The sequence below is a fragment of the Panthera uncia genome, chromosome C2 (genome assembly GCF_023721935.1).
Source record: "Panthera uncia isolate 11264 chromosome C2, Puncia_PCG_1.0, whole genome shotgun sequence".
Classification (NCBI taxonomy): Eukaryota; Metazoa; Chordata; class Mammalia; order Carnivora; family Felidae; genus Panthera; species Panthera uncia.
This window is the reverse complement of record NC_064810.1, coordinates 22141641-22160821: the sequence shown is the minus strand read 5'-3', so window position 1 is coordinate 22160821 and position 19181 is coordinate 22141641. Positions and strand designations below refer to the sequence as shown.

At 35.0% G+C, this 19181-nt stretch overlaps 1 protein-coding gene across 1 annotated transcript in view; it reads left to right on the top strand.

The window, feature by feature from the left end:
• NCAM2 (neural cell adhesion molecule 2) overlaps positions 1 to 19181 on the top strand; it is a 219847-nt gene that overhangs the window by 112950 nt on the left and 87716 nt on the right. The window contains exon 10 of the mRNA XM_049629156.1: positions 3165 to 3261. Within this exon, the coding sequence (XP_049485113.1) occupies positions 3165 to 3261 (97 nt within the window). The remainder of the gene's footprint in view (positions 1 to 3164; positions 3262 to 19181) is intronic.

Below are 19181 nucleotides of genomic sequence, written 5' to 3'. Positions count from 1 at the left end.
GTTTATGAAATCCCTGTCCTTGTTTGCAGATGTTCCCTCTAACCATTTACTAACATAGACTTTCCTATGTGCACATAAAGAGAGCGCTCTAGTTTCTTGTCTTTTTATAAGGACATTAAGACCCATTTTTATGACCTCACTTAACTTCAGTTATCTCTTTAAAGACCCTATCTCCAAATAACATTAGAGGTTAGGGTTTCAACATGTGAATTCCATGGGTCAACACAATTCATTCCGTAACAGGTAGATTTAAGTTCATGTTTAAATGACAGACTAATCTGCAATTTCTGCTTTACATCATTTTACCAGTTTTCAGTTTCTGGGATAGCTCATAATTCTCCATAGTCAATTTCAAGCAACATGTAATAAATCCGACATTTAAATATATTAATTATTTTATATTTAAATATTTTATTCATATAAAGCTCTCATGTTATTTAATCTTCTGCCCAAATGGCATTTCTCTCCATCCCAAAGTGAAAACTAAGCAATTTTTATTCATACACAGCCACACGGTTTGTTGGTTAGAGCATTGACCTTGAATATACACTTTTTATGTGCATACTATTTTCAAAAATCAAATTAAAATCATGAATAAATAACTAATGTATAACTAATACAATAAGAAGACAAAATAAAACAAAATAACAATAACTATAAAAAAGAAAAAGCAATGATAAGCATTACTAATCTTGAATCAATAACATATATAGTTGGTTATGATACTACATTTTTATTTTTTTGGTAATTATTATAATAGTCATATAATTGCTAATTCTTAACATGTAATACAATATAGAAAAATAGAGTTTGCAATTGATAACAAGTTGGTCAATAATAGATTTCTTGAATTGATTTTAAATTTTTTCCTTTCACGTTGAGTAAATATATATTTTCAATCTTTTAAATTATGAATTTTAAGACATAATAAAATATTATATAAATCCTTTGGATTGCTGCCAATAAATTCATCTCTATAGCCCATCCATTTTTTTTTCCCTGAGTGCTTCCTGAGGTAATTGGACATATTTTTAATATATGGGCAAAAATTGATGTAGGAACTTTCTAATGGATTGATTGGAATAATATTGTTTTATTGTTCTCTGTTGTTTCTTAAGTAAAGTGCTAACTATTAAATATATGATTTTTTCTCACAATGGAATACAGAGAAATGAAACCAAGTTTTTGAAGGCTTAGGAAAAAGATTATTGAATTCCCTTATCAACAATGTATTCCCAGCCCTTATTGATGTTCAAAACTATATGTTGTTCTATTATGTACTATGAAAGCCCAACATCTTAAGTAACTTGAATTATTTTAATTGCATATTTAAATATGAAAAAGTGGTTTCATATGTAAGATGTTCCTAGTTCTTGGATAAATAGCAGGAATAACTGGTATATTTTAAATTTAAATATTTTTAAGTTAGTGCTTTATAATATACCTATTTGTACATTATTTTATTTTTTGATAAGATTACTTCTTATTTCATTGTGTTCATATTGGGCGTCAAGCCACTCTTGGACATTGTTTTCATATTGCTTTCCTAGAACACATCAAATATGCTGCCGGGCTCATGATTTGGTCAGGTTATATCTAGATCTGTGCTTTTCTTTTAAATAATCTATTCTATTAGGGGTGTTTTCTGTATTTGTTCATCATACAACATTATAAAGAAATTATTTCAGACAAAATTATGAAACTTCTATCTTGGGATAGGCAAACTCCCAGGAACAGAAAACAAACAAACAAGTGAAAAAACCTTGAATTGAGCCTTTTAAAAGACGTTCCAATGAAACTGGTTATATTTAAATTACCTTTTTAATATGGAGGAGCTGCATGATAGTTCTCATACTTTGTCATGGCCATTCTGTCTCTGCATTGTGTCAGTTCAGTACACATTCTTTCCTGTGGACTATATAAATAACTCTCAAATGCTTGTAAAATGAAGAAATTTTTTGTTGGCAGATTTCTTTCTCACTAGTAAAATTGTTTTAAAGTTAAATTAACCTAGTTTATTAAAAACTGAATGTAAGAAAAATGAATATTTTAATCACTCAAAAGTACTTACATAAGAACTGTTAAATGTTCTAATCCTTAAACTTATGATCTACTCCTAGATAGACAGCTAACCAGAGAATGAATAACACAGATTTTTTTTGTACTCTTTCAGAATTACCATCTTCAATGGACCTCAAAATTGCACTTTTAGTTAATGGCCTCTCATTACCACAAAATCATTTTCCCCTTTTTGGGATAGAGTTGAAATTAACAGCAACTCTTGTTGTAAGCATATGCTCCCTTAATAATAGTTACTGGGATTGAAAATTGTATCTATTACTATCATCAAATCTCTTTTCTGAATTGATACTTCAGAATTTCGGTACATTAGAATTACAGGGTTGGTCCCAACGTTCAGCAATAGAATTCTGGAAGGTTAACTTAATTATGGATTTCGAATGTGTAAGGATTGAGGTCAGCTATTTTGCACCTAAACTGAAAGAGAATGATAAGAATTGAACATAAATGGAGGCGAGATACTGTTATTAGTTATCAAGATAATATGCCTGTCTACAGGGATTACTACACAAGAGCAACATTTTTCTTGCAAAGTACCTTCCTGGAAAGATTATTATTTTTTTTTAGAATGAGTCCTCATCCTTCATTAATATTTCATATTCAATAAAATCATGAGAGGGAAAGAAAACTGATGTATTTCCAACCTTTTTTGAACTTTAAGTCTGCCTGACTTGAGGCTAAAACAGAAAACAAAGAGTTAATTGATGCTTTGGGAACAATTTTCTGTTTTCAAGTTCATGTCTGCAGTGATTGCAGAATATATTTTTTTCAAAATGTGTACTCCTTTCAGATCCTTACATACATTAATATCTAGTGATTTTTCTATTCAGTAGATGTAGCATTTATCTACTTAATAAATTAATAGCTAAACTATATTTCACCTAGTCCCATGGAAACACAGGTCTATGGATTACATCTTGAAAGGGTGTGATACTTACTTGATACAGAAAAAAAAAAAAAGAATATGACAAGGAGTTGTAAATAATAGAACAGTTGTGAAGATGGTAGGCATACTAGAGTCTATTTTAAAACCATTGTGATATTGTTTTAAAATTGTTCAACATTTATTATTATGATTATTTTAGATTGCACCTACATCTGACAATGACTTTGGACGATATAATTGCACAGCCACTAACCGTATAGGAACAAGATTTCAAGAATATATTCTTGCTTTGGCTGGTAAGTATAGCACAATAATTTCTGAGATCTCCTAAAATATTTCTGTAATCAAATAGCTTTACATTTTAATAAGTAATGATACAGGTTATTATTAGGAGGAATGAACCAATACTTAAAAATTTAGAACAGTTGCATCTGAGGGAAGATAGTGAGGACTTAGAACATATTTACTAATCAAGATTGATTTTAAACCTTGGTTCGGATCCCCCAACTTTATGAGTGAACTGTCTATGAAAAAAAAGGCGAAAATATCTTAGGAAAGCAAATAATAGGGGCGCCTGGGTGGCTCAGTCAGTTAAGCGTCTGACTTCGGCTCAGGTCATGATCTCACAGTTTGTGACTTCAGGCCCCTCATCGGGTTCTGCGCTGACAGTTCAGAGCCTGGAGCCTGCTTCAGATTCTGTGTCTCCTTCTCTCTCTCTATCCCTCCCCTGCTTGTGTTCTCTCTCTCTCTCAAAAATAAATAAATAAACATTAAAAAAGAAAGCAAATTATATTTTATGTAAAGTTAGAACCCTATCAAAAAAAACTAAAAATAAAAGACATCTTGATAGAAAACAAACTAAAATTAATCTGTTTTAAAATCTTAAAGTTGAAACTACAAATAGTAAGCTTATTTTTAAGGCAAATAGAAAATTTAGGATTATATAACTGCCATTGAAAACTGTTGCATTTTTTGTTTGAAAACATTCTAGTTATTCCCAGAGCTTAAAGATATAGAAATAATGACATGTAGAATACAATTCATTTTAACTAGAAATCTAGTTATGTTTTTAGTTATATAAATAACAGTTATATATAAAATATACATACATATTTATAGAATTTGCCATTATGTTTTACAAGACTGGAAGTCAGAAGATATACATTGTAGTATATTTTTTATAGCTCCTATGATACAAAAACTTGATTTATTGCATTTTAAGAGTAGGTAGAGAAATATCAAAAAATTATTGTAATATTATGTTTTAATAGAATACATACCTTCTATGAAAATATTTTAAACTGTTTTCTAAGTAGAGTTCCAGTATATAACTATAATTTTATATTAAGTTAAGAAAGGTATTTATTATTACTGATATGATATGATACTGATATATATCATAATGATATGATTATATGATATAAATATACTCCTGAAGTAATGTTATTAGTTGTAAAAACCAAAGGGAAGTTTAAAAGTTTATAAAACCTGGAGAGCCTGGGTGGCTCAGTCGGTTAAGCCTCCGACTTTGGCTCAGGTCATGATCTCATGGTTGGTGAGTTCGAGCTCCATGTTGGGCTCTGTGCTGACCGCTTGGAGCCTGGAGCCTGCTTCAGATTCTGTGTCTCCCTCTCTCTCTACCCCTCCCCTGCTCATTCTCTGTCTTTCTCTCTCTCTTTCTCTCAAAAATAAATACATATTTAAAAAAATAAAACAAAAGTTTACAAAACTAATCAATACTCAAAATATTATGTAACTGGAACCCGTTACTCTCCAAGTCAAGTTTTGTTAGACTAAGGGAAAAGGACGAGAAGGGATTGTATGAAAGGTTCTTGGGGAAGGAAGGAGAAAGAAAAATATTGACATGAAAGAGAACTTAGGAAGGGAAGGAAGGAGGAAGGGATAAAGAAAGGAAAGAAAGAAATGAATATTTATTATCTACCACGACGTTATTAGAAAATTAATCTCAATGAAAATCATAGGAAGTAGACTGTCCACATTTAGGCATATGAATAAACCATTAACAAGCAATTAAATTCTAGGAAAATGAAATGTGCTAAGTCATATCAAAATTCACTGATACTAAATTGAAGTGAATATGATCTGTACTGATCAGAGCATTCACTACTTATATTAATTCCAAGCCTCAGGAAATTAGATGAATTTCCTTGTAATTAATATGAACTTTTTATAAATAATAACTATGTATGTGACAAATATATATATATAGAGAGAGAGAGAGAGAATTATAATAATATTGATGCACTATTTTACATGTTCTTTTTTACAGATGATATAAGTTTGTATCTATTAGGTAAACTTTACTAATGACCAGACTTTCTTAAATTTTTAAGTGCTTATAATTCTAGAAAAAATATGAAAAATAGAACATTATATTCATAATGAATAGACATTATTAAATTCTCAGGAAACATTTAATATCTCACATTTATTCATATTTCACATTCCATACTGGAAAATTTTTCATTGAAAAATGAAAATATATTTGATACTTATCCTGACATGGGGCCTGGGTGTGTCTGATACCTATACTCATAATGAAAGTATTAACTTACTGAGTTTCCCTCAGCTTGAAAAATAGAAAATGTTCACCTCAGGTAAGAACTAAAAGGTTATTGGAACTATTTATTGAATAGCACGATTTTCTTAATATTTAAAATTTTGTGATAAATGCATACCTAAAATTTGTTTCAGAAAGAGGTAGATTCAACTGAAATTGTAATGGAGATCTAAAAATGAATTAGACCCTGAGCCTTACATGAGAAACCTACATTTAAATATCAACATTTATAAACATTATTCCTTTGATGGGACCTCTTTATTTAATGCTTACAAAATGTAGTCTTTCCTGAAGAATTTGAACAATGAAAATGCAATGTGATTTTAAATAAGATACAAGAGAAATGTTATATAAAAAGTTAAATATTTCAAAACGGGTGTAAATATCACAGCTCAAAATTTCATTGGCCTGTCTGACCTAGTAAAATTACAGATAATTTATTATATGGTATTTTATACTATACCAGATTATTTAGATTCAAAGGGGCAATAAAATAAAGCAGCTAAAATTGCATATGAAATTATGTGCTACATATTCAGTGATAAATACTGGAAAAAGCTACCCTTTTAACTTCCTTTGTTTCAAAAATCGTTTTTTCCTTTTTATTTTCCTTCTTATCTTCCTTTTTTGCCTCCTTTATAATTAAGTCCTACATCAAAGTGAGGTAGACATCTGTATGTGGGTGGGGGCACAACAGCCTGGAATAGGGTGTCATACCCTCAGCAGAGTTAATAGACTAAAGGGGGCCTCAGTGGTCTAGTGTGGGATGTTGGAGTCTAGGCAGGTGAGAAGGATTTCCATGTGCCAAGACAGATACAGCAACCCAGAGAGGAGTATTGGAACCTAATCAGTGTTAAGGAGGGATCCAACCAAGTAAAAGGGCGGGGACAGTGATTCATGACTCATTTCTACAAGTGTATGGAGTAACATCAGTAAATATATAAAGTATAATACAGTATGAAGTAGTCATCTCACCTTTAAAGTTGCAGATAAAGGACAAAAACTAGAATAACCCTGGGATAATGGTTGGGGATTGGAGTTACCAGTGTGAAGTCTGGTTTTAACATATGTTGATAAAGATAGAAAGGAGAAAAGAAGTAAAGATGTGTGTGTGTGTGTGTGTGTGTGTGTGTGTGTGTGTATTCAGCCATTTCTACAAGGAACTTCTTTTTGTCAGGAATCTTACTTAGAAAACAATTTCTGATCTATCTCTATCCACCCAGAGGACTTGGGACGTGTAACACCTCAGCAGCAAAGAGCATACTAGCCTGGTACCCACTTCTTGGTTTTATTTGTTTCTAAAGCTTATTTATTTATTTTGAGAGAGAGAGAGAGAGAGAGAGAGAGAGAGAGGGAGGGAGAGAGAGAGGGAGGGAGAGAGAGAGGCTGCAACTAGCAGGGGAGGGGCAGAGAGATAGGGAGAGAGAATCCCAAGCAGGCTCCCCACCACTAGCATAGAGCCCAATGTGGGGCTAGAACCCATGAACATGAGATCATGACCTGAACTGAAGTCAAGAGTCAGAGGCTTAACCAACTGAGCCACCCAGGCTCCCCTACTTCTTGGTTTCTAAATACCATTCTTCAGTAAAAGTAACCAGGGTTTCTTGTAAAATTGCTGATTCTAACAGTGGAACCAAGTACAAAATAAGCCTGGAAAAATGTGTTGTGCCAGGAGGAAAAGAAATTAATAAAAAAAAGTAGAGAGAGAGAGACATGTCAAAAACATCCATCAACCAATTTTAACAAATATCATAATACAAATGAATTCAGCTGAGGGGCATCAATGGTTGCTAATGCGAGTACAATGAGAAAAAATTTAGTCAGATGACAAAAAAAATAAATGGAAATGTTTTTAAAGTGTCTACTCCTCAAATTATTTTTAAATACAATGGAAAAATAATAACATTACGGTTGATAAACCTACCAGATCCCACTTTAATTAAGTGATCAAAATTAACATCACCAGTAATGAGAAAATTAAACTTGTGTGCTACCAGAAATAGGTAATGAGAAGAACACATAATAACAATTGTAATATTCCTGCCAAACATGCATAATCAGGATCTAGTATGAGGAAATGTAAGACAAGTCCAAATTGAGGTACCATCTACAAAATAACCAGCCTTCAAAGTATCAAAGCCATGCAAACAAAGGACTGATTGAGGAAACTTTCTAGATTAAAGGACAGTAAAGATAAATAACAAATAAATGCCATGCCTGTATCTTTTGCTACAAAGGACATTACTAGGGGAGCGCCTGGGTGGCTCAGTTGGTTAAGCCTCTGACTTGGGCCCAGGTTATGGTCTCGCAGTTTGTGACTTTGAGCCCCACGTAGGCCTCTATGCTTACAGGTCAGAGCCTGGAGCCTGCTTCAGATTCTGTGTCTCCCTCTCTCTCTGCTCACAGGTTATGTTCACAAGATATCTTATGTGTATTTATTGGCCTCAGTTTCCTTCCTTTTTATTCTTTTTTTCTTTGAACATAATTTCATATTCATAGGAAATTTGTGAGAATAGTTCATAGAACTTATATTTTTTTTATCTGAGCCATTTATCGGGGGCCAACTTCAGCGTGTATTTACTATATGTAACAAAACATTCCCCTACAAAAGCTCTATAAAACAATTAAATTACTGTCTAATCCAAAGACTAAAATCTGATCCTACCTGTCATCCTAGTAATGCCCTTCATGTTTTTTTAATGTTTATTTAGTTTTGAAGGTGAGAGAGACAGAGTGTGAGCAGGGGAGGGGCAGAGAGAGAGGGAGACACAGAATTGGAAGCAGGCTCCAGGCTCTGAGCTGTCAGCACAAAGCCCGATGCAGGGCTTGAACTCAAATCGTACACTTAACTGACTGAGCTACCCAGGTGCCCTAGACATCTTTTTTTCTAAAATCTCTTAGTAAGTATGATGATAGGTCTTTTCTTAACAGTGGAGGTATAATCTTTGATTAAGTAGGCTATGGAAGTGTATAACAGGGTATGGACATTGGCATACAGACAGCACTTATGTTCATGAGCTGGATATTTCACTTCCATGCCTCCCTCTTCATTTGCCTTTATTTCTTCTGGGAGAGAACAGTTTGATAAAGTTGTAGCGAGAAGAAAAATAGGAGTGATTATTTACATTGAATCGTGAGTAGTCATCAACATAATTCTCACAGTAGCTCAAAGAAATACATGAGATATTATTTATACTTATTTTAAGGAAGAAAGAGACATTTAAAAATTAGAAAACAATATGTAAACACGTAATTTATTATATCTATTATGATGATTTAAATAATAAGTAGGATAAAATAGTGGCTAGATCAAAGGTGTCCTATGAGGGTCAGTGGGAAGGCAACATCCAATTTTTCTTCTGCTACTATTTCCTACATGTGATCTTAATTGACCAAGTCCTAGTAGTAACTGCCAGTTTTCTTTTCTCATTCTCCCAAATAACATGAAGGAACTTGTATCCATTTTTAAAATGATTTTTCTAAAATAAAACATATTTACCTGTGCTTGGATTAAATCAGAAAAGCCCCGAACAGGTCTTTCTATTAGGCCCTGGTTTCATGTTTATGAGCAAGGATTGATTCCGTTCTCTTTGGTTTGTTTCCTATCTTTATAAAACTGTAATTATAAACCAGCCCATATATGTCTTATAATCAGTTTTGTTATATTAACTTTTTACCAAAATACCAGGGGCAAACACAATTAGATGAAGAGCGAGACATATACATATATATATATATATATATATATATATATATATACACACATATGAAAATTGGCATACAGATACCACTTATGTTCATGAGCTGGCTATTTCACCTCCATGCCTCTCACTTCATTTGCCTTTATTTATTCTGGGAGAGAAGAATATATATATACATATATATATACACATATATATATATATACATACATATGTATATATGTATATATACATATGTATATATATTTGAAGACTTCGTCATGAATTTTTTTTCAAGTGTACTTCTTAGGTGATAATCCTTCTTTGTAGAAAACATAATTTCATTTTTGATTTAGATTCCTATCTTGGGGCAAAAAAATGTAAAGCGCATTTAAGGCAAATCAAATTACAATCATATTGTTAACAATTATCATTCCTTCCTTATAATTTTCTACTTCCAGTAAATCATGTTCTGACAAGGCAGTCTACATACTCCTATGTATATAGTATATTTTAAAGTTTTCCTCAAGACATTTAATCTAACTTTTAAACTTTATCAAATGATTCATAATCTTAACTTTCCTAATTCATTTGATGTTTGTTGTATTTCACTTTTAACTGTAAACTTTTCATATTAAATCTTAATATGATGAGCTCACAGTGGCTTCATTAATTGATATGATTTTCTGGTAAAGTCACCTTCTCCTGGGGACTTTGAGGAGATGGAATCCGCTGTCAGCTGTCAGACAACACATCCCACATTGGCAAATGGGTGCTTCTGTCCTGAAGGGGGTTTCAATGCTCCCCAGAAGCCATTCCAATCTCCACTTGATTAGACGTATGTGAAAACTAAGTGAGAAAATGAATTCAAAACAGCAGCACAGGTCATGTACTCAGTAAATACTATCTAGCTACTATTATGGCCAAGCTGTCGTTCATATTGATAATTCATCTTTGGGTAAAAGTCAGTTTGTTAAATGCCTCTTTAGATATAATACTTAGATCTAGGAAAAAATACTTAGATCTAGACCTTGTAGAGTAATGCATAGTAAAATTTGATAATGGGATAATGACCTCACTTACTCTGGACACTATATTTCTATTAAAGGATACAAAATTTCATTTGATTTTGCCACTTTTTTTCCTTCTAGCCTACATCTTTTTCCCACAGACTGTTCTTAAGTGAGTTCTCCAGTCCTGTGCCCCACAATTGATTTTTCTTTTAACCTCAGTCAGGACCCTGTACTTACCCCTATTAAATCTCATCTTGTCCATTGGGCTCATCTTTTTAACCTATTGAGAGGCCCTGTCAAATCCAATGTCTAGCCTTTTTTCCAGGATTGACTTAATTCAAAAATATCATGAAGTGTGGTTATCTGTGTTTTCACCCAAGTCATGGAGAAGTCTATCAAGTCATTTTTGAGAATAGAGATCTGCTTACAGGCTAACCTGAATAAACTGAATAGAATTCGGTATATGTGGAATTATAGTCAATCTACTTGTCCTTATATTGGGATCATATTTTATCCAGACCCTTGTTACATAAAACTTGAAATCAGGTGAAAGTTCATTTGAAAACACACTTTCTTCAACTGAATATAAAGCCAGGTTTGTCTTACCTGATCGGTTTTATTATCTAGTCTGGAAACGTCTACAACAGGCTCCTTTTTTCCCCTCAAAACTATGAGGAAAACTTTTGCAAGTCTTCAGAAACTATGTATGGCATCATCTTAATTTTCTAACAACCATGCTTCTCTGAAAATAAAGGAAATGGGATAGCTAGATCTCATTTTTAAGGAGTCCATACTTGTATCAATTTTTAATCATTGTTTCACGTACTCGACATATGTATAATGAGTTTCTAGTAAGTGTCAAACACTGTTTGAGACCTCGGGAATCTGAAGATGAGTAACATAGGGCCCCTGGTTTCTACATTTAAGTTAGAGTACAAAAGAAAAGGATTGCTGTAGAAGTGTAGGTTAAATGCTTGGGAACACAAAATGGAGTTCTGTTTGGAATTCTTGGGGAAGGCTTCAAACAGGTGTCGACTTCTGAGTTAAGTCTGAAAGACTGAGTAGAAACAGGTCCAGTGAAAATAAAGGGTAAGATAGAAAACATCGAAGTGACTGTACAAAGATCCCATGCTGTGAAGTGGCATAGACTGTAGAGAAAGGGGAACCTGGAGGCTATATGGTATGAGGGGAGCCGTGGTGGTGATGAAAATAGAAAAGTAAGGTCAAATTACAGACCCCTTTTAAAACATCCATCATGTTCACGTTCTGCTACATCATGTATATAACAAGGGAAGTTTGCAGTTCTTTAGTCACGAAGCAGCATGATCCATTTATCTTGGTAGCATTATAGAGACTGATTTCAACATAGCATAGGGTATGGGGCAATTGCCTATTTCCATGTTTCTCTAAGTAGCCCAAAATACGTAAGCGTGAACTCAAACATCTTAAAGTATTGTCCACTGTTCCAGAAAGGGGAAATATAGAATATACATAAGTAGCCCAAAATACATAAGCGTGAACTCAAACATCTTAAAGTATTGTCCACTGTTCCAGAAAGGGGGAACATAGAATATACATATTCTTTATAGGTATGTACATATACATGTGTGACTGCATATGTATATAATAGGCAGATGGGTTGCTTTTCTTTTGTTCTGGTGGGTGTCAGTGTAAAAAGAGTAAGCTTTTATTTCCATAGTAAAAATGTTCTTGTCTTAAGAAAATCATCTTGACCTTATAAATCCTTCTGGCCACTATGTCATTTCTCTGCACCCCTACTCTCCCTTAATAAATAAACTTCACAAAAGAATCATTTATATTTTCTGAACCTAATTATTTTCCTCTCACCCTTCCAGTCAGGTTTTTACCTCTACTTCTCTTATAAAACCCGCTATTATTAAGGTATCTGTTGACCTTCCCATGCTCAATTCAGTGGTCCATTCTCAATCCTCAGACTTCTTGATCTAGAGGCAGAATATTACCCAAAAAGAAGTTGATAACTTCTTTCTCCTTGAACAATCTCTCCACCACCCAACATAGCTAGCATGTCACCATTTTTTCTGGTTTTCCTTCTTCCTCATGGGGCTTTGCTTAGGCTCTTTTGCTAGTTGTTACAAATCTCCTTAACCTGTTAAAAGTCACTGTGCCTCAGTTTTTTGGATAGTTTTTTGTTTCATAAAAACTCATAACCTATGCTATGCTAATAAATTCTTATGGATTTAAATACCACCTGTACTCTGTAACTCCAATATACACCTTTAGCTTGGATCTTTTCCCTGAATGCTATGCTTTTATATCTCCGTGTTTAATTCCCTCTCCACTTACATGTCCTGAAGTCAGTACAAATGTCCAGATGCCCAGATATCCAAAGCCAGTCTCCTATATTCACCCCTATATATCTTCCTGTGGCATTCTTTACCATCTCAGCAAATGGCAACTGTCTTTTTCCAGTTGTTTGGACCAAGCATCCTTGAATCTACTTATTTACCCAGGCTCAACCCCTTGAGAGTTCTTGTTCATTCTACTGGCAAGTTATTTCCAGTCTCATTGCTCTCATGAACTAAAACTCTGTATTCTAGACTGTTTGCATGTGAACAAGGGAGAGGGGCAGAGGAAGAAAGAGAGAGAATGTTAAGCAGGTGCCATACTCAGCACAGAGCCTGACATGGGGCTCTATCCTATTACCCTGGGATCATGATCTAAACTGAAATCCAGGGTCAGATACTTAACTGACTTAACTACCCAGGCACCTCTCTAGTTGTTTTTTTTTTTTTTTGTTCGTTTGGTTAGTTGGTTTGCTTTTGCTTTTAATATAGATCATTGCATAAATTCCGAAACTTTCCTTCCTGCTTTGGCCTATGCCTGCCTAGAGTATAGTTTAAATTAAAAAAAAATCAAGAAGACTTATTCTGTAGCAAAAACCAAGCAAACAAACAAACACGTAATTCCTTTATGCTTAAAGCATTTCAGTGGTTTAACATTTTGTCCAGGGATGGAGCCATCGTGATTGTAAAAGCCTATCAGCCTTTTCAAGGTTTCTTCCTACCCTGCTCCCATTGGCCTCCTCTGACTTTTGTCTCTTTTTTCCACCTGAGTCATGCCCCTCTGCACAGATGGTCCCTCTCTTATTTAAAAACCCAAAGCATATCTCATCTTTATGCTTACTATTTTATCTTCCTAGCATTTTCATGAGCTGTGTTTTTCTCTGTTAAGTCCTTGTTTAAATATTACTTTTTTAGCAAAGATACTCTTGTTCACCTAATTTGAAACTATAACACTCCAACTCTCATGCCCATCCCCACCAACCCTCTCCCTTACCTGCTTAAATTTTGACCACAATAATTACAATAAAAAATTAATATATATAATTACTTTTATGTAACTAGAATGTAATCACCATAAGAGTAGTGACTGATGTCTCAATTTTACCCCAGACATAGACAACTGCCTGGCTTATAGTAAGTTTACATGAATTATTGAATGCATCAGAGATTTATTATGTTTTATTTAATTTGCTTATTGGTCATAGTTGAAATGCCCACTTAATAATGGGAGATTGGAGCCCATGACTTGTGAGAAGGGTCAACATTTAGGTATTATGGAGGGAAATAATTTCCACTCATACCTCAGGAGTAAATGAGCACTTCAGTGGAGAATATCAGAGGCAAAAGTGATATAATTAGGGAGAGATCCCTGGGTTACCTAAGCTTAATTGTTGGACTTAAAAGTGTAGGAACAAATAAAATGAAAAACAATTATTCAGAGACTTAATATATCCACTTGTACGAAGAAAATTTTAAACATAGGTGATCAAGTGTGGTGAAAAGATTAGTAGAATAATTATTTGGAGAAAACCAGAAAGGCAGTGAAATAAGAGGAAATGGATAGGGTTTAAGATGTGCTGAGGATTTGCTATGATGTTAGATTACGTTTACAACTGAAGTAGGAAAAATATGCACAAAATCTTATTCGAAAAAGTGTGGGTGTCAGAGCAGAAGCAGATAGAACCCATTGCAACATAGTTCCTGAGGGGCGATGCATCGATAGTAATACTGCATATTACACGGGCTTGCTAAATCCAGGAAAATCAATCCTTCATGTGACAATTCCTTTAATATTTAGGACATTTATCAGATGGAGACTGATGTAGAAACCAAGCAGAAAGAAACCTGAAATTGAGAGTGGGGTGGTTCTAGAATCATTGGGAAGGCAGAGGAAGGGGATGAAGAGAGAGCCACCAGTGTTCTGTTTCTGAGCTCACAAATTAGCGAAGTGCGGTTCAGGGGTCAAGTCTGCAACTGCTAACCAGAGGTCAGGAAGCTGACCTACTGCCAAGCTACCACTGTACTGACTTCACAGCCACTCTGCACCAGAAACTGCACAGACAGGCGGTGGGGTAGGGAGTCCGGCTTCTGCCATCCATCATCCAGGGGCACCTCCTCAGAAAAGCAGGAATGGCGTTGACACCCCCTCAGCATTCTACACCGCTTACTCGTACACCTCATCCTAAGTGCCTTCCTAACACTTAAAACCATACCAGCAAGCGAGTCTGGGAAAGGAAGAGTTAAGGAAGAGTTCGCCTTCCCTTTCTTATGATAAAGGGCAGTAGCTTAGATGATAAAAATGGATGTGATGTGTCAATAGAAAATGTCTAAGATATTTCTTTGTCTAGATTTAAAGCGTATTTCTGGCCAAATACTCGCTTGAGTACTTCCACTTAAGGGAAGGTTGACAAATATCAAACTCTTCCAATTGATCTAAGTTTAGTAATACCACATCCTCATCTGTGGGGAAAGAGCTGAGTCAGTGACTCTGAGCCATACCTTAGTCACCAGCTTCCCAGCATTCGAGGAAATCAAATTCCCAGAAGTAAAGATGTTAGGGCAAAAATTGACCTGTTGAAATAGAGTGACAGGGAAGCAAAACAAGAGTTTATTGCCTGAGGAGAGAGTAAGACTGAAGAAAATTTGTCATGTGGGAATTATAGTTCGTGGTAATAAGTTGCCAAGAAAGACTAAAATTATAAAGAGAAGAAAAGGGAAGAGAAGAGCTATCTGGTGACGCAGTGTTCTAGAGAAGAGAAAAGGTAAAGAAATTCCCTTCAGAGATGGAGTGTTTGGTCTTCGAAAAGAGAAGGGAAGCTTTCCATTACAGGTTCATTCCAGAAATGATAGGGTACGATTTGAGCGAACTTGCTTGATTACTTCTGTTTTCACTCTTGATATTGAGGTCTATTTATGTTTGCTGAGACTTGTGGATGCAGTTGAGGAAGAGAGTGTGAAGAGCTAAAACATATACACACACACTCACACTCTCACACACACACACACACACACACAACTAATCCTTGTGGCTGTTGCTGTCTTCAACATATTATATCTCAGTTTATCCTGAAGCCTGAGGAAATACAGTTTTGTAATTCCATGTTTCATCTCACTTTAGACAGGTTTCTTTTTTTTTTTTCAGTATTTATTTATTTATTTATTTATTTATTTTGGAGAGAGAGAACACAAGCAGGGAAGAGGCAGAGAGAGGGTGGGGGAGACAGAGAATTCAAAGCAGGCCCCAGGCTCAGAGCTGTCAGCACAGAGCCCGATGCAGGGCTCAAACCCACGCTGGACACTTTAACAGACTGAGCTACCCATGTGCCCCTCACTTTAGAAATGTTTCTAAAACATTTAGTCATCTGTGATCTCCTGTGTGCTTACATTATATTTATGAGCTCCATTCTTTATCTTCCACATGAGTATCTTCGGACATATATTTTCAGAATTTTGCTTTCTAGAGTATAGCCTCACTTTGGTCTCCTTTTTCTGTTAGGCAGAAGAACGTAATATTTGATGTATTATTTTGAATCTGTTTTCAAACATTTATATATATATCAGGGGCGCCTGGGTGGCTCAGTCAGTTAAGCGTCCGACTTCGGCTCAGGTCACGATCTCACAGTCTGTGAGTTCGAGCCCCGCGTCGGGCTCTGTGCTGACAGCTCAGAGCCTGGAGCCTGTTTCAGATTCTGTGTCTCCCTCTCTCTCTGCCCCTCCCCTATTCATGCTCTGTCTCTCTCTGTCTCAAAAATAAATTAAACGTTAAAAAAATTATATATATATGTGTATATATATATATATATATATATACATATATATATCAGATTGCTGTGCTCTTTTTTTTAAATAAGGCTTCATGTTCTTCCACTTCATTTACTACTATCTCTTTATTTAATTCCATTCTTTTATTTATCAGAATTAAAGTCAGAGAATCAACCTTTTCCATTGTCTCTTGATCTATTACAAGATAAAATAATCACCAAGGCAGACTTTTTAGAAGTTTTTGCCTTTATGCTTTGACCAAAGTATGGCTTTAGGTATATGCATAATATCAAAAATTTATCAACATTATGAATATACTGACAGCCTTTTTACAGAAAGGATAAGGGGAAATAGTTTTTGTGAATTTCCAGTGACTTATATCCAGCAATGTATCCTCACAATAGCAACTTCAGTGTTGGCATTATTACCTTTTTGTTTATGAGGAAACTAAGAGTCAATACATTTAATTTGTGCAGGGTCGTCTGGCAACTCCTACAACAATCTGCTAAAGATTGTTTCTGTCCTACTCCTAGATTATGGCACCAATTTTTGCTGTTACACACAGTTCACATTTCTAAGCTGAACCTCAGTGTTAGATCTATTACCTTAAACTGAAATATTGATAGGTGTCAGTGGATACACAATAATGCAATAGAAGAGGGATAGTTACCAGGGAGGGATAACAAAATTACAATGACTAACACTTACTAAGTGCTTAATGTATCTCAGGATCTGTTTTGTGTTATCCATTACTTGATACTTATAGCAACCTTAACATTGGGTATTATTCCAATCTCCATTTTAGAAAGAAAAATACTGATGGTTGAAAAGACAAGATTTGTCCAAGATTGCAGCTGAGAAAGGTAGCAAAACCAGACTTTGGATCCATAGACTCTGATATATATCTAGGCTCTTCATCCAACTCTATATTGGTTCTAGTAGAGGTGAAAAGAAAGAATAAAGAAAGAAACGCGTGTTTGTACAATTGTTCTATTCATTCACTGATGGGTAGCATTCATTAATTATTGAGACGGAGGATGCTAAGAAATAGTTTAGAAAAATATGCTAACAGTGATGGAAGCTTTGTGTATGGAATTCAAGATCCACAAGCCCCATTTGAAACATTGGACTGTGTTTGATAGCCTTCTACAATATGATCCTCTGTTTGCATAGACCCAGTGAGGTTAGGTAATTCAGGATATTGAAAGCCAGACTGAAAGGTCTAAGCTTCAAGGTATAAAGAGGAGGAAGCTTCTGAATACCTTGCTTAGGGAAGTGGCGTGAGTAGAGTGGTGCTTTAGAAAGATTGATTTTGCATTTACACACCGTATGGATTGAAATTTGGTGGGATGTCCAATAGGAAAGGAAGCCAAGAGCCACTAATGGCATTGCAGGTAGAGGCAGATAGGACTTGGACTTCACAGTGGAAACAGGAAGGAGGAGATATACACAAAAATTATGATGTGGGAATGATGGAAATAACTTTGACTTATTGTGTTGTATATAAGAGATAGGCTCAAGGATGAATGCGATTAAAAAACACTGGAGAGTGTGATGCTACGTGAAATAAGCCATACAGAGAAAGACAGATACCATATGTTTTCACTCTTATGTGGATCCTGAGAAACTTAACAGAAACCCATGGGGGAGGGGAAGGAAAAAAAAGAGGTTAGAGTGGAAGAGAGCCAAAGCATAAGAGACTTAAAAACTGAGAACAAACTGAGGGTTGATGGGGGGTGGGAGGGAGGGGAGGGTGGGTGATGGGTATTGAGGAGAGCACCTTTTGGGATGAGCACTGGGTGTTGTATGGAAACCAATTTGACAATAAACTTCATATATTGAAAAAAAAATAAAGTTACCTGTGTTAAAAAAAAAAACAAACAATGGAGAGGGTGAAGAATTAGAGACATTGGTTCTAGGCATATTCGGCCCTATTCACTTGAATATGTTCTCTACCTTTGTATATTATTTTTAATTACTGAAATGTTTAATTCATCATATATTTCCTGGGGACTGAGTATATTCCAGTCCCTTTTACTCACTCAGTGAGTGAGTGTGTGTGTGTGTGTGTGCGTGTGTATACACATATACATGGAATAATTTGGTAGCCAGTAAGTGGTTGGACATATAAAATCAGAATATAAAAGAAAAATATTCAGGAAGATATCAGTCACAAGCATGTTTTTCTTTTAGTCAGGTAACAGAAAGTAGAGGCCAACAAAAAGTAAATATAAATGGAAAACCAGAGTAAGAGTCAACAGGTCTGAAAATAGACTATCTGGCTAGAAAAAGATACCCACTGGCTCAAGTTTTGGTAGTGGTACCTTCATGCTAAGAAAAAAAGCCTTATTTATCTATAGTTGTATCATGTCAAGTGCACAACTCAGCTGATACTGCATTTGTCTGTGGTCAGAGTAAGAATCAAGGACCATGTCCCTTCCAAATGTGTGGACCCCTTCCAAATGGGCTCAAAGGTGGAGCCCAAGAGGTCTCACATCTCTTCCTCCCAACCTCAGTACTTAGTACCTTTCTTTTTTTATTTTTTTAAGTTTATTTCTTTATTTTGAGAGAGAGAGAGAGAGAGAGAGAGAGAGAGAGAATCCCAAGCAGGTTCAGCACTGTCAATGCAGAGCCCATTGTGGGGTTTGAACTCACAAACCATGAGATCATGACCTGAGCTGAAATCAACAGTCAGGCACTTAACCAACTGAATCATTGTTTTTTAAAAGTATCCTTAAACTGAAGATTATAATTGCCATTTTGTCCAATTTAGGCCTAGTTGACATTAGAGAGTCATGGGCATGGGGGTGAAGAATTGGCAGTCTTCTAAACAATCAATGTGAGTTCTTTATAGAT